The sequence below is a fragment of the Formica exsecta genome, unplaced genomic scaffold (genome assembly GCF_003651465.1).
Source record: "Formica exsecta isolate Colony F162 unplaced genomic scaffold, ASM365146v1 scaffold228, whole genome shotgun sequence".
NCBI lineage: Eukaryota > Metazoa > Arthropoda > Insecta > Hymenoptera > Formicidae > Formica > Formica exsecta.
This window is the reverse complement of record NW_021849573.1, coordinates 266,375-279,684: the sequence shown is the minus strand read 5'-3', so window position 1 is coordinate 279,684 and position 13,310 is coordinate 266,375. Positions and strand designations below refer to the sequence as shown.

The 13,310-nt window shown below is 37.2% G+C and overlaps 1 protein-coding gene across 1 annotated transcript in view; it reads left to right on the top strand.

Moving 5' to 3' along the window:
* Positions 1 to 11,005: 11,005 nt before the first annotated feature.
* Positions 11,006 to 13,310, top strand: part of LOC115235583 (homeotic protein deformed) — a 7,555-nt gene continuing 5,250 nt past the window's right edge. The window contains exon 1 of the mRNA XM_029807478.1: positions 11,006 to 12,890. Within this exon, the coding sequence (XP_029663338.1) occupies positions 11,978 to 12,890 (913 nt within the window). The 5' untranslated portion in view covers positions 11,006 to 11,977. The remainder of the gene's footprint in view (positions 12,891 to 13,310) is intronic.

Below are 13,310 nucleotides of genomic sequence, written 5' to 3'. Positions count from 1 at the left end.
CTCTTTCTCTCTCTCTCTCTCTCTCTCCCTCTCCCCCTCTCCCCCTCCCCTCTCCTTCCTCTTATTCCTCTTATCTGCTCTCTCTATTCCTCCTTCATCTCTGTGCACTCTGCCCCTTCCCCGATTCGTTCCTGTTACGTCGCGTTCCTTGAGCCAACCTCGAAGCTTTCTGAGGGGAAGAAAGAGGGTTGCTAGCTAGGCGGCGGTAGGGTTGGCTCGCTTCTACCCCTCATCCCAGTCCCCCTAATCTGTTTCTATCCTGCTCTATCCTACTATACACCCCTTAGTAGAAAAGGGGCCGTCATACGGGAATATCATAGAAGGGTGCCACCATAGAAAAGGAAACCCTCGTATTTTGTACTTTCTTCGACCCCTTAAAAGCGTTGTACGCCAACTGGGGCCATTTCTTTCTGCGCTTTCTACGAGGGCTTTCTCCGTAATAATAGATTGTAAATCCTTTAATCCTACGCGTCGTTTCATGCACGCAACGTTTATCTCGTGACTGCTATCTGGTATTCTTACCGATGTCATTGATATCGTATTTACATCAAAAGGCACATGTATTTGTTTTATAATAATGTAGCAGCGGAATTTTTGCAAAAAATACGATTTGCAAGAACAATTCTTGTCGCGTACAAGTGGAGTTAATTAAAAATGAAACGCACTCCGCATCATATTTAGCTATCTGACACCGCATTTGGGTAGAGATATCGAGATCAGAGGAAGAACGAAGTAAAGCCATACCTGTGGATCGGTACCTCGAAAGTTACGGGGTCCCGCTGCAGTTGATTAACGATGTGAGCGTCCAGGTCGAGGTGGGTGGCGCATGCCTTTGTGACAGCACAGCCGCTCCTCCACTCCTCGACATCGCCACCGTTGCTATCACGGATTATTATAACTCGTACGTTTCATCTGCCTTCTTCATCGGCTGTTCAGTAGACGTCGAAATGGTCACCGGTTATCATCACGTTCGTTTATCTATACGCGATTCGAAACTCAACTTTATACTTTCCGAGAGTGAATCATAGAAATGTGCACGAAGTCACTTTTACGTTTAATGTATAATATCATTTTTATTTTTACATGCACAGGATTTTTTCAAGATTATCTCAATAATTAGTTCAATAAATTTATTGTGGAAAATTTTAAGCACAGATATCAGACCTGAAATTCAGGTATTTATAAGGACAATTTTTGTATCATAATAGTGATACATTATGTATATATGTGTACGCGTATTTCAATTATTGTCCAATCATGACCAAAATATATTTATCGTTATCATATATATTTCATAAATTACGTACGATATGATATATATCATATAACTTATCGAATTTATCAGATGGCTAATATCAACGCATTATATCATCAATGAAAGCAATAAATATTTGTGATGATAATAACGAATCAAGTTATTTTATAGTACTGTATATGTTATAAAACTAATAAAAAATTGATTACATATTTTTGATGAATAATTAAATATTACAGTTGCTGAAGAAATATTTCGCAAAATGGATTCCACGTTGGTTGTTCCTACTAGCGATGAACCACCATGTTTGTAACGTAATATTAAATTGATCGGATTTAATAAAAAATAAAAAGTATTACTTCATATATCCGATTATTTAAATTACATTTATAAAAAAATAAAATGTGTGTATTTTATGAGATAAAAATAATAATTACCTCAGAAAGAACTACGTAAACATAAAAATTACAGTAAATCTTCTTTTCTAATAGAAATTTATTACTTATTGAATATATCCAAATAGCTAATATCAACGTATATTATCAATGAAAGCAATAAATATTTGTGATAATAATGATGAATAAAGTTATTTTACAGTACTGTTATAAAACTATTAAAAAAAATGATTACATATTTTTGATGAATAATTAAATATTACAGTTGCTGAAGAAATAGGCGTATTTCATACATAATATGCGGCGATATTATTCTAAATGAATGATCATTCATATAGCATGTAATATTATACGTGAAATATGCCTATTTCTTCAGCAACTGTAATATTTAATTATTCATCAAAAATATGTAATCATTTTTTTTAATAGTTTTATAACAGTACTGTAAAATAACTTTATTCATCATTATTATCACAAATATTTATTGCTTTCATTGATAATATACGTTGATATTAGCTATTTGGATATATTCAATAAGTAATAAATTTCTATTAGAAAAGAAGATTTACTGTAATTTTTATGTTTACGTAGTTCTTTCTGAGGTAATTATTATTTTTATCTCATAAAATACACACATTTTATTTTTTTATAAATGTAATTTAAATAATCGGATATATGAAGTAATACTTTTTATTTTTTATTAAATCCGATCAATTTAATATTACGTTACAAACATGGTGGTTCATCGCTAGTAGGAACAACCAACGTGGAATCCATTTTGCGAAATGAGTTGGGTCCAGCAAGAGAAGAGAAAAGAAGGAAGGCGGGTAAAAAGGATAAGGGTCGCGATCTGACGAGGGTACCTACCCTATATTGGCAGGCGTGGCTGCGGGTTGCAGGGTGCAAGAGGGTTTTGAGGGACCGCTGATTGGTTCTCTCCAAACGGGATCGAATGAGAGAGAGAACAGGAAACCTCGTGAACACGGGATCTATGGGGCTGTAATGTCGAAAGACGAAAGCGTATGCTCCCTCTCCCCCTTTTTTTTCCTCGATCCGAAAGGGGGGTACACGGTGCTTTTATTCACAGTCTTAATAAAATGCGCATTTATGCGAATATTCTTGCGCGCGAATATTACATCCCGCAAATATGATTATTTTCTATCTATTACTAAAATATTTTACGAATTTTATCCCAATACTTATTAAATATAGTATATTCCTCCTTTCTCTACATATATATGTATACATATATATATATATATATATATTATCTTTGCAATTATGAATATTTTTTATATACATGGCATATTTTTTATTTTATAAAATTTTTTGGCGAAGATTAAGTAGCTTCTAAGTTTATAAATATTAACAGTCTTGTGTATATATGTATGTGTGTCTATGTACGTATGTGTACAGTTGCTTTATTAAAGTACAAGAAGCAAGTTGAATTAGTTTAAATGGAACTTATTGTGTATATCAAACATTAATACATTAAATTTTAACTAAGTTTTTGCTGTAATAGAGAAAAATATTATACATTAATTATATGATATTGTAACACAATATTTTTATGTATATACTATATATATTTAGTATTCTATATTTTTATTATACTATAGATTTTCATTATTATAGTTTGAAAGATGAGAAAAAGAAAGAAAAACGTTGGAAAATGTTCGCTTTTGATAACGTCATTCGGTGTCGGATCTGCGAGTGAACTTAGGTATGAGGGACACCAAAGTTTTCTGGGTGACGGCGGCTGGAGGGTGACTGGCGCGATTGCAAGTCTCTGGATAGGTGATTGATTCACTTTGAATGATTAAAGAACGCCGAAAAAGGGGAGAAAAGTTGGAACGAGCATAGCATTCGATAGACTCATCAAACTTTCCGTGAAAATATATTAAAGTCTTCTCCGAATGTAATGCAAAGTAATTGGAACATCGTAGCTGTTTGTATCAAGAAATCGCACGCGCGAACTTTTGCATTAAATAGCTTTACTCGTTCTCTTGAATTATATATATCGATTTTCTATATTTTTTGAGAAGAGGATAAATTTGCTTTAAAAGTTTGTTTTTTATATATTTTCAAAAATAGTATTGAACTAGAAAGTAATTGTAAGATTGATAAAATAAATATAAAAGAAAATTTATTATCTTTAAGAGAAAATTTTTTATATTTATTTAAGATCCATTTTATTTCTTAAATTTCAAAAAAACAAACGAGTATAAAAATACTTTAAAACTTTGTTTTTAATAATATATTTTGAGAATTAAATTGAGAATACTTGCCCCTTGTGCCTCTTGTTAACAAAAAGCGAATTTGAAAGTCTAAAAACTATTTCTTATACAAATATATAATATTATTTTTATTCTTACACGATATACAATATAAAATATATTATTATTTCACAGATATTTAAAATTTCTTAAACTGTATTTATATACTATATCTATATACAGATTCTTCTCTTCAGAAAATCTATTAAATATGTTTGTAAACTAAGACATACACTGAGACTTTTATGGCACGACAATCTTATTTCACATTACAATTGAATGTACCATATATAAAAGAAACGTTCAAGAAAATGGAAGAAAGAACTGCTTTCTTGCATTCATTTTCAAAATTTGAATGACATACAACTTTTTTCGTAATACGCTAGAACGAAAGGATCATTGTGGTATTATCAATAAGCCTTTTTTTTTACACGGTGGTCTTTGTCAATAAATACGCCAGTAGCTGTGTCGTTTGTATATCACAAGGAATTTGGCTGCATTATGCTTGCTATGTCCAAAGGGTTATTGAAAAATTCTTTTGTTTAGATAATAGACAATGCTCGTTTGAAAGAATAAAATTTCGGGGAAAGGTTAATTTATTTTAAAATGAAAGAAAGTCGGAAATGTGTCAAGGACAGCTAGACCATATTTTAGAAATTTTCCGGTCTATACTTATTGTTAAGAAATATGTGTGTATATAGTGCACATTTTTCACATAGCAACATACGCAAACCACCTTAAAATCATGTTTTAAAACCATGGAATGTCCCTCCAGTCATAGGTTTTATAATAAATTTGCAATCCATATTATCTTAATAAGCAAATATTTAATAAATTGCAATTTTATATTTTTATATTGTAAAGTCTTTATTTGTCAAATTATTTAATTTTTATTTAATTCTATCAAATAATTCTTTATAACTATATAGATTTTTTTTCTCTCTCTCTCTCTTTCTCTCTCTCTCTTTCTTTCTATATTAGAATAATTATTTTTTCAATTTATTTTTCAGTATTTGTGACTAGAGGGATATTCAATGATCTTTAGACGCTTTGCATAATAATAATAAATATAAGATGAGCGATAATATTACATAATTAAAGCGGCAAAAAAATTGGTCACAAAAATAATGCAATGGACTCGCTAAATACCAAAGTTCAATGATTGAATACACGGATGTAACTACGATATGTCGATTGACACGTTGCATCAAGAAATAGTAGGATGCAAAGCGGACGATTGGGTTGTTGAGAATTTTCTTATGTAGTTGGGAAGCGAAGTTGAAGTAAGATAAAGGTCGATAGGAGTATCAAAAGGGGAATGAGAGATAGCGGTACTGCTTACGGAGGGTTATTGTGCGTCCATCGGTTACGGCTCATCAGCTGCTGTAATTCCTATCTTCGCCTTTCGTAAGAAAGATCGAAGGTCCCAAGGCGTCAAGTTTATCCTATTTCGCCTCGTCGTGTTCCTCGCTGAATTCTCACACCGGGACTCCATTTTGCCTACCTTTGCTGGAATTATCGTAATTCTTTAAATTACTACTAAATTACTACTAAACAGCGAAAATTGCCTGTCTCGCGGGTTTTAGACACGGCAAATGACACGAACGGTCCCCGGTGGCTAGTAAGAATATAATCCCTACAGTAAGAATAATCCCTCTGGATTTCTCCTGGATTAGATGCGTAGACAGCTCTTTTACGCACAAATGCAAAAGAATCCGAGCCGACTTTGCTTCACTTTGTTAGCGCAAAATGTCTAACGTTACTATCACGAATTGCGTAAGTCTGCGAGCATGGCGCTGCCCGTATGCAGAAAACTGATGTCACGATTATCAATATCTATTTTTAAACGATCTAACACAAGACGATGGCGGACCATGTGTGTGACTTACCTGTGCGTGAGAGGATCATGGTTTAATTCGAAACCATTAACGTGAGGCGAATCGATTGCGATTTTCTGTCTAGCCCATGCACGCGGCGGAATTTTTGAAAAATGAGACGCTCTCCTCTCTTCCCCCCCCCCCTCTCTCTCTCTCTCTCTCTCGCTCTCTCTCTCGTCTCTCAAAAGTAGTTCTAAAACGCTTGAAAAAATGCCGACAATACAAATCCATTAATCTTGCGCCTCGCGCTGCCGTGTGCTCTTTCTTCGTCTCCCGTTCTCTGAACCGTCGTGCCTTCGGGACATCCCTTTGCACTTACCTTCTGCAACAACACTTTTCCAGAGTGCTGGAAATTTCCTTGGTTTTCAGAAAGGTGTGCGCTTTAAAGCACAGTCTGTAGGTCACAATGAATATTAGCCATGAAACTCTTGATGTGAGAAAGGGTAAAAAAAGTTACACGATATTTCATACATATATGTTTTGATCTTTTCTTATTAGACATAAAAATCAGAATTATTGCATTATAAAGAGTTTAATACTATTTTTAAGATTTTTTAAAAATGTGTTTATTGATTGTTATAATTATATAATTTTTTCTAGAATAAGTATTTAATTTTTATATCTTTTAATATTATTTATTATTCTTATATTTTTACTTTTATCCGCAAAAATTCGGTCGAAATCATGTCTTTTTTTCGCGACAAAATAAATAGTCTTAGATATTTAAAATCCTATCCAGACCGTTTCGAAACAATTAACAACAAAACAGTTCCTGGGTTATCATGTGCCGACTGAAAGGGTCGGACACGTCTATCCTTTTCGAACAATGTTGAAACATTTCCAATGTATGCAAACTGCTTTTGAAACGAAGACGAAGGGTGTCGAATGGTAGTAATTGCCGAGGTCATGGATGGTAAACGACCTTAACCTCGTTACCTCCTTCTTTCCTTCTCGCGCTTCAGGCAGTAATCAACAGCATCCTTGAACGTGTAAATATTCGCGTAAACCGCCTCTTCAGCAAGCGGTGCCGCTATTACTGCTACTGCAAATAAAAACGAATGGCAGGATACGCAGGATACGCACCCGTCATCATTCGCGACATTGCAAGCAAAGACACTTTCAAGAACTCGTTTGCTTCAGAATTTTAGATGATAAAAATTTTAGAAGCAGTTGACGCAGCATGTGCAACGTAGAATTATTATACGTATATCTAATAATAAAAATGAGTCACGGTATAAAATACGTATTGTAGCATTAATTAAATTGCTATTAGCATAATGATGATGAATCTGCATCTTATTTCTCAGTAAATATTATTACTTGTTATTGCACTAGGCACACTTTTTTATAATTCTTCATATTTCTACTCGCGTACGCGCTTCTGTGTGTTCAAGAGCCGCAGTATATTCTATATATATGCATCCTTGGCTGACCCCGGATTTGTTTGAGGAAGAGTGTCAAGATTGTCAAGAGGGATTGGCGCTAACGACGCTTCGAATTGCAAAGATAATGAGCCACTTTTGTGCCTCTTCACGCGCATAAACGGTCTGCAGGCACTTTTTTCCTCCTCATCTCGCACTATCTTTTCAAGGAAGCTGGAAAAGTGCGATGTATACGCAAATTGCTTTCAAGCAGCGGTGTCAGGTGGTAATTGTCCGAGGTTACGGATCGAAGGTCGCGTTAACATCTTTACCGTAATGCCCAGCCGATAATTATCGCGCCTCTAGTTATTCCTCATCTTCCTCTCATCCTGTAAATGGGGCTACTGTTGGCCAAGAAACGACGTACAGCTGACACTTTCACTCACACGCCGGCTTGAGACATCGAACTTGGGGCATTCGTCCAGTTGCTTGATGAAAGATGTCATGTTCATTGCCGTCAACGTGACTTTGCGTCATTGCCGTTCGCCGAGTTATCATCGCCTTGCATGCGGTGCTTTTTACATTTTTGATGAAAACACGTTTCCTCCTTTAATAAATTGTTCTTTCTTTCGTGCGGTCAAATAAATGATCTTTCAAAAAACTCGAGATAATAGATTATAACGTTTGTATTTTAATAGCAAAATTCCGTGCAAGACGTCTATTTTTTTCGGATAATATTGTTCTTTATGATATAATAAACTTTTGCTTATAATTTTTAATGCATCACGGAAAAAAATTGCAAAATTGCAAAAATACTCTAGTCTGCATACTTTTATGTTGTTTAGCTGAGCGCACATGGATAAAGGAACAGTCTTGAAAACCGTTCGGGATATCTAAGGCATCAGATGTATACTGGATGTCCCTAAGGGGACATGGACCCCTTTTCATGTCGGCAAGCTCGAGATCGTGACTCAGCAGCGAAATCGAATCTCCGGAGACTCATGTTTCTCACCTCGGACAGATCCGCTGCCAACACCTTAAGCTACAACGAATGCGAAAAACATTCGCATTTTCTAAATTTCAAAATCTGAAATGCTATGCGTGAAATTGTATCGCGCGCGATTCTCCCCGAAAGATCTATCGATCATGATTCTATTGTAGTAGATTATATTGAATCATAAATATTTGGAATATACTTTGAATTTCGAAATAAATATCATCGATCGATGATTCCCCGAAGATTGTAACAGAGGTTACTGTGATTTCTTTGGAAATCGAATTATGATTTTGCTTGCGACATTTAACTATTCGACAATTGCATATTCATTTATATTTATCCTTTTTCTTCAAGCGTAAAATATTTCTTATAAGAATTTTTAAAAAATTATCTTTTTTATACCACAGATATTTAAAAATAATTTTTATTTTCCGATATATAGGTGACCTGATTCTCTTCGAAATATCTACTTTGCAGTTTTCTACCTTCAGTTGAGACGATTAATCAGCTCTCTCGGGCCTCGCTAAAAATAATCCCGGAAACGCAAATTCGCGCAGCTTCAATATCAGAGACGATATGCTCTCCTCTTTCATAAGCGATCAACAAGTTGAATATAACTGAAACGCCGTTAATAAAGCGATGAAAATGATAAATCGCAACGGTTCCACCCCGGCCGAGCACCGTATTGCGTTATTAAAACTTTACTAATGGGTAATAATAAGCACCAGCCTCGGCCAAGATTGATATTAAATCGTAAACTGTATCGTCATTTATCATTATCACAATGCAAGTCCGTTGAACTCTTTAAATCTTGAATCCACGAAGAATTTCTGCCAAGCGAGTTTTTATAGAGAGATAGCATGGTATAGTTTAAGACGAATTACTTAAAGACTGCATTGTCATTTTGACATTTGCTCCGGATCAAAATCATGTTTAAGCGCAAACGAGTTTTCTTGGTAAACATTAACAAATATATTGTCAAATAATATACAATAATTGATTTACTATTTCAAAATTTTTTAACATTAATAATATTTAATATATCATTACGTTTCGTTAATACAACACGTTTTGAATGTCGAAACATCGACGATACTCCATGAGACAACAAAATTCATGAAGCGATATAACAGACCCACGTGTGCGATCTCACGATAATCGTCACTTGGAAGATCACACATTCGTCCGGTAGCCGAAAGGACTCGTCGTTGACGAAGCAGGCCCTCTTCGAGGATAGCCGTGGGTGTAAAGGGGGTGTCATGCCGGCGGACCGGGAAAAGTGATTGATCGTGTTTCGCCGGAAGACAAGAGCAGAAGACTCGGGGCAGAATCGGAGGAAAAGAGCGAGACGACGAAAGTAGAGATGGCGTAAGATGGCGGTGGACGAGGAAAGAGAAGAGGACAGAAGTTTCCGAGCGTCGTCGGTGATAAAGACGAGGAGGTTGTGTCGCAAAACGAGGAGACAACCCCCTCTAGCCTCCTCTACGTCATTCAGCGCGACCCCTTCAACCCCTCTGGACTCTTCCAGATTCCACTCAAAGCTCCGCTCTTCTGCTTGGAGCGACATGAAGTGGCCATAAGAAAAATAGAAATAAGCCGCGGTATATCCGAGTAAACGAAAAACTAACTCGAGAGAAGAAGATATATATATATATATGGAGTAAAAACGAGCGATGCGTTCTCAGAATCTTCTTGAGAACCATACAATCCTAAATTATTTCTATCCCCCCTTCCCCCTTTTTATTTGACGCATATCAAACAAGTTGAAAAATTGAAAGGCTTTTGATAATATATAAAAAACACTCTTCGCGTTTGCATTATTTAATCCCCATGATTCTTAAGCTTATCTTTGTTCTACAATACCGTTCTACAATATTCCGATACTGTTATTTCCTGGATCGTTTATACAGGCGTACAGTCAACGTAGTTAAATTTACCGTGCTGTATTGTCGTACCAAAGCAAAACAGTGAGTATGCTCTTTGTGTAATGACTCGGCGTTTTATATTCTCTATGCCACGCAGCTGATCGCGAGTAGACGTACTTGACCGAGTACGCCGAGACACCAATGCATTAATATGAGCAAGAGTGTAATCAAACAGCAGATCTATTACTATTAATTTAGCCAATTCGAACTCGTCTTACGTAATATTTTCAAGCTCGAAAGCCTATTACTCACAAAGGTTCTCGCGAAGATGACTTTTGATAATAATATAAACTACATTCTTTTTTCCGTGAGAACTTTATATTTATTATTACCATTATCTTATAACATCATAAACACATGCGTATCTATTTTGTGTACTTGACGTATAGAAAATATTTACTTGTTTCTTAGAACAACGATCGATGATAAATATATTTCGTTAAACACGACTTCGGATATTAAATTTGCTCATCTAACTCACGGAAAAGAGAAATGTCTATTATGGTAGATCAATTAACACCCCATTTTCGTATAATATTGGCAAATAGAGGTGTAATGGACGGTTATGGGGGGTAACACCTGCTGGTCACGACAAATAGTTCTGAATTAGTGGCGCGATTACCTTCGCCGCAGTATTCAATATCAACAATATTAACGTTCATTGCCACCGTTTCTCTCAGCATTGACTCCGGCCATAAGATGGATTTCCGAGGCACGGAGGCGGGTTAAGGGGATACGTAGGAGTGACTCCATGGTTATACGTACCCTCGAGTATGCCCCATAAGGGCACAAGATCCACTGTTTCCGTGGCAGGGGTTGGTCTCATGCCGCCGCGGAGTGGGGGTGACTATAGAGAAGACGCATGACGGGAAAAGGGGACGTAGCTCTCCGCATCGGCTCAAAGCCAGCCGGCGCGAACGGAGCTGGAGGGAGTTGGAAGCAGACCAGAGTTGCCAGACGAGTTTCTGCCGAGGTAGGACGAGCTCACTTTCGAGTCTCTCTTTCTCTCTGACAAGAGGCTTCGTCCGCTTCAATCTTCGTATACTTACGAGAAGATCATTTTACACGAGACAGCAGTGATAGAAGTGCAGTGCAGAGAAATTGACGTTTACTCATTTATTCGAAAATATGATTTGTTCTGAGATGTTTGATTTATCAGAATCGTTCGTAGAAACATCAGCTTGATGTTTATTGCGGATCAATGATGTGGATGAAAAGTGAAAGTTTATGAGAGAAACAAGTGCGTATTATCAAGGAAAAGGAAGATGCAGTTTAACAATATGCGTTAGAAATTAATAAACTGTGAATGTATGAAATTCGATGACAATGAAATAGAGAAGCAAAGCAAGAAGTTGCTACACCTGCCGCAGTAGATCTCGTGGCGCCACTCACGTGTTGCATGCGTGCCGTGGTTATCCATCATGGTCGCGGACTAGGAACAGCTCCGATTGGTCGGTTTTGTGGTCACGTGGTATGGTAATTGGGCTCCGGTGGGCGGGAAGGAGCGAACGAGGTCGTGGAGGATCGCGAAAGTGGCGGAAGGAGAGGAGAGAATAAGCAGCTGTCCACCGGGAGTCCTGTGCTCGTTGTAGCCCCGCTCTTTCCATTTCTTTTCTCTTTTTCTCCCTCTCCTTCTTTCTCTCTTTTTCCTCCTTTCGAGAAAACGTCACCCCTTTTCGCAAGAGGCGGCGAGGTGTGTACGATGGACCACAGCGCAGTGCGGTGCAGTGTCAGCTTGTGAGAATGATGAATATTAATATGAAATGGTGCATCGAATCGACGAACTGATGCGGAGATTCAGATAAGAAGGCAGAATCGCGAAGTGCGGTCGTTTAAGGTTCATCTGAACTATCGTGCGTGTGTGTGTGTGTTTTCCGCGAGAAAGTGCTCCATGAACATGAGTTCCTTTCTGATGAATCCGTCCGCCGCCGGTGGATATCATCACCATCATCAGCATCAGCAGCAGACTGGAAATCATCATTTAGCCACCACTTCCGTCATGGTTGATCCGAAGTTTCCCCCCACCGAGGAATATAGCCAGAGTAATTATATACCTTCGACTGGCGCAGACTTCTTCTCGGGCGGTAGCAGCGGTCATCACTTGAGTCACCCGCAATCTCAACTACAGTACGGCTATCATCAGCATCATCATCAGGCGGCATCGACTCCTTACGGAGCTTCCTCAGCGGTACAATTGAATGGAGGATACGCGGGGTACGGCGGATATTACAGCCCTCACCATCCTCATCACCAAGTACACGCGGTACATCATCCCAGTCTACATCCTCATCATCACGCCGTGGGTGCTTTAGCGATGCCGCCGGAAGCTCAACAGCCGCCGCTCACGTGTCCGTCGTCGATACAAAGTCAGCAGCAGCAACAGCAGCAACCACAACACCAACCATCTGTACCTACGACTACTATTCTCGGATCCACGCCTCTGTCGCCGTCTATAATGCAGAATCACGTGCAACAGCCGGATACCCTCCAGCATCATCAACAACAACACGAGAACAATGCCTGCAGTCCGGCCGGCTCGGGTCAGTTGCATCGGGATAATTCGCCCGATCTTCAGACGCAACAGTCATTGTCTCAGCAATCTCAACATATACAGGGTGGCCAACAACAGACCCCGCAGCAACAACAACAACAGCATCATGTGGAGGATAACTCGGATCCAGATGACATAGAAGACGGTCAGATGGAAGCTTCACCGGGTATGATGGAAGAAGAAGAGGAAGATGAGGAGAACAGAGAACGCACTATTTATCCGTGGATGAAAAAGATTCATGTTGCGGGCGTCGGTGAGTAAAAACATATTAATTTGCAATTATTTCCACGATTTTATCTAAGAGGATTATACATTGCTATGTGGCATTAAAAATTTACTTTATTTCATTTTCATTATACCTATTATATATCACAATATATTTTATCTTTTCTTAATTTTATTTTATTCTTAGAGGAGAGAGATTTGTTTTATGTATATTTGTTTTTAATCTTGAATCTATTATCTCTTCAATAATTTATAAATTATCTATATGTATATTTTATTATGATTGTATTTTGATTGCAAAGAGTATAATCAATCGTAGCAAAAATAATATTTGACGAGCATGACGATATAACTGTATCTTGTATAATGTAGAATCTATTTTTTTATACATATAATTCATAATATATTATTCACACACACATATAATATAATTCATAAAATAATTACA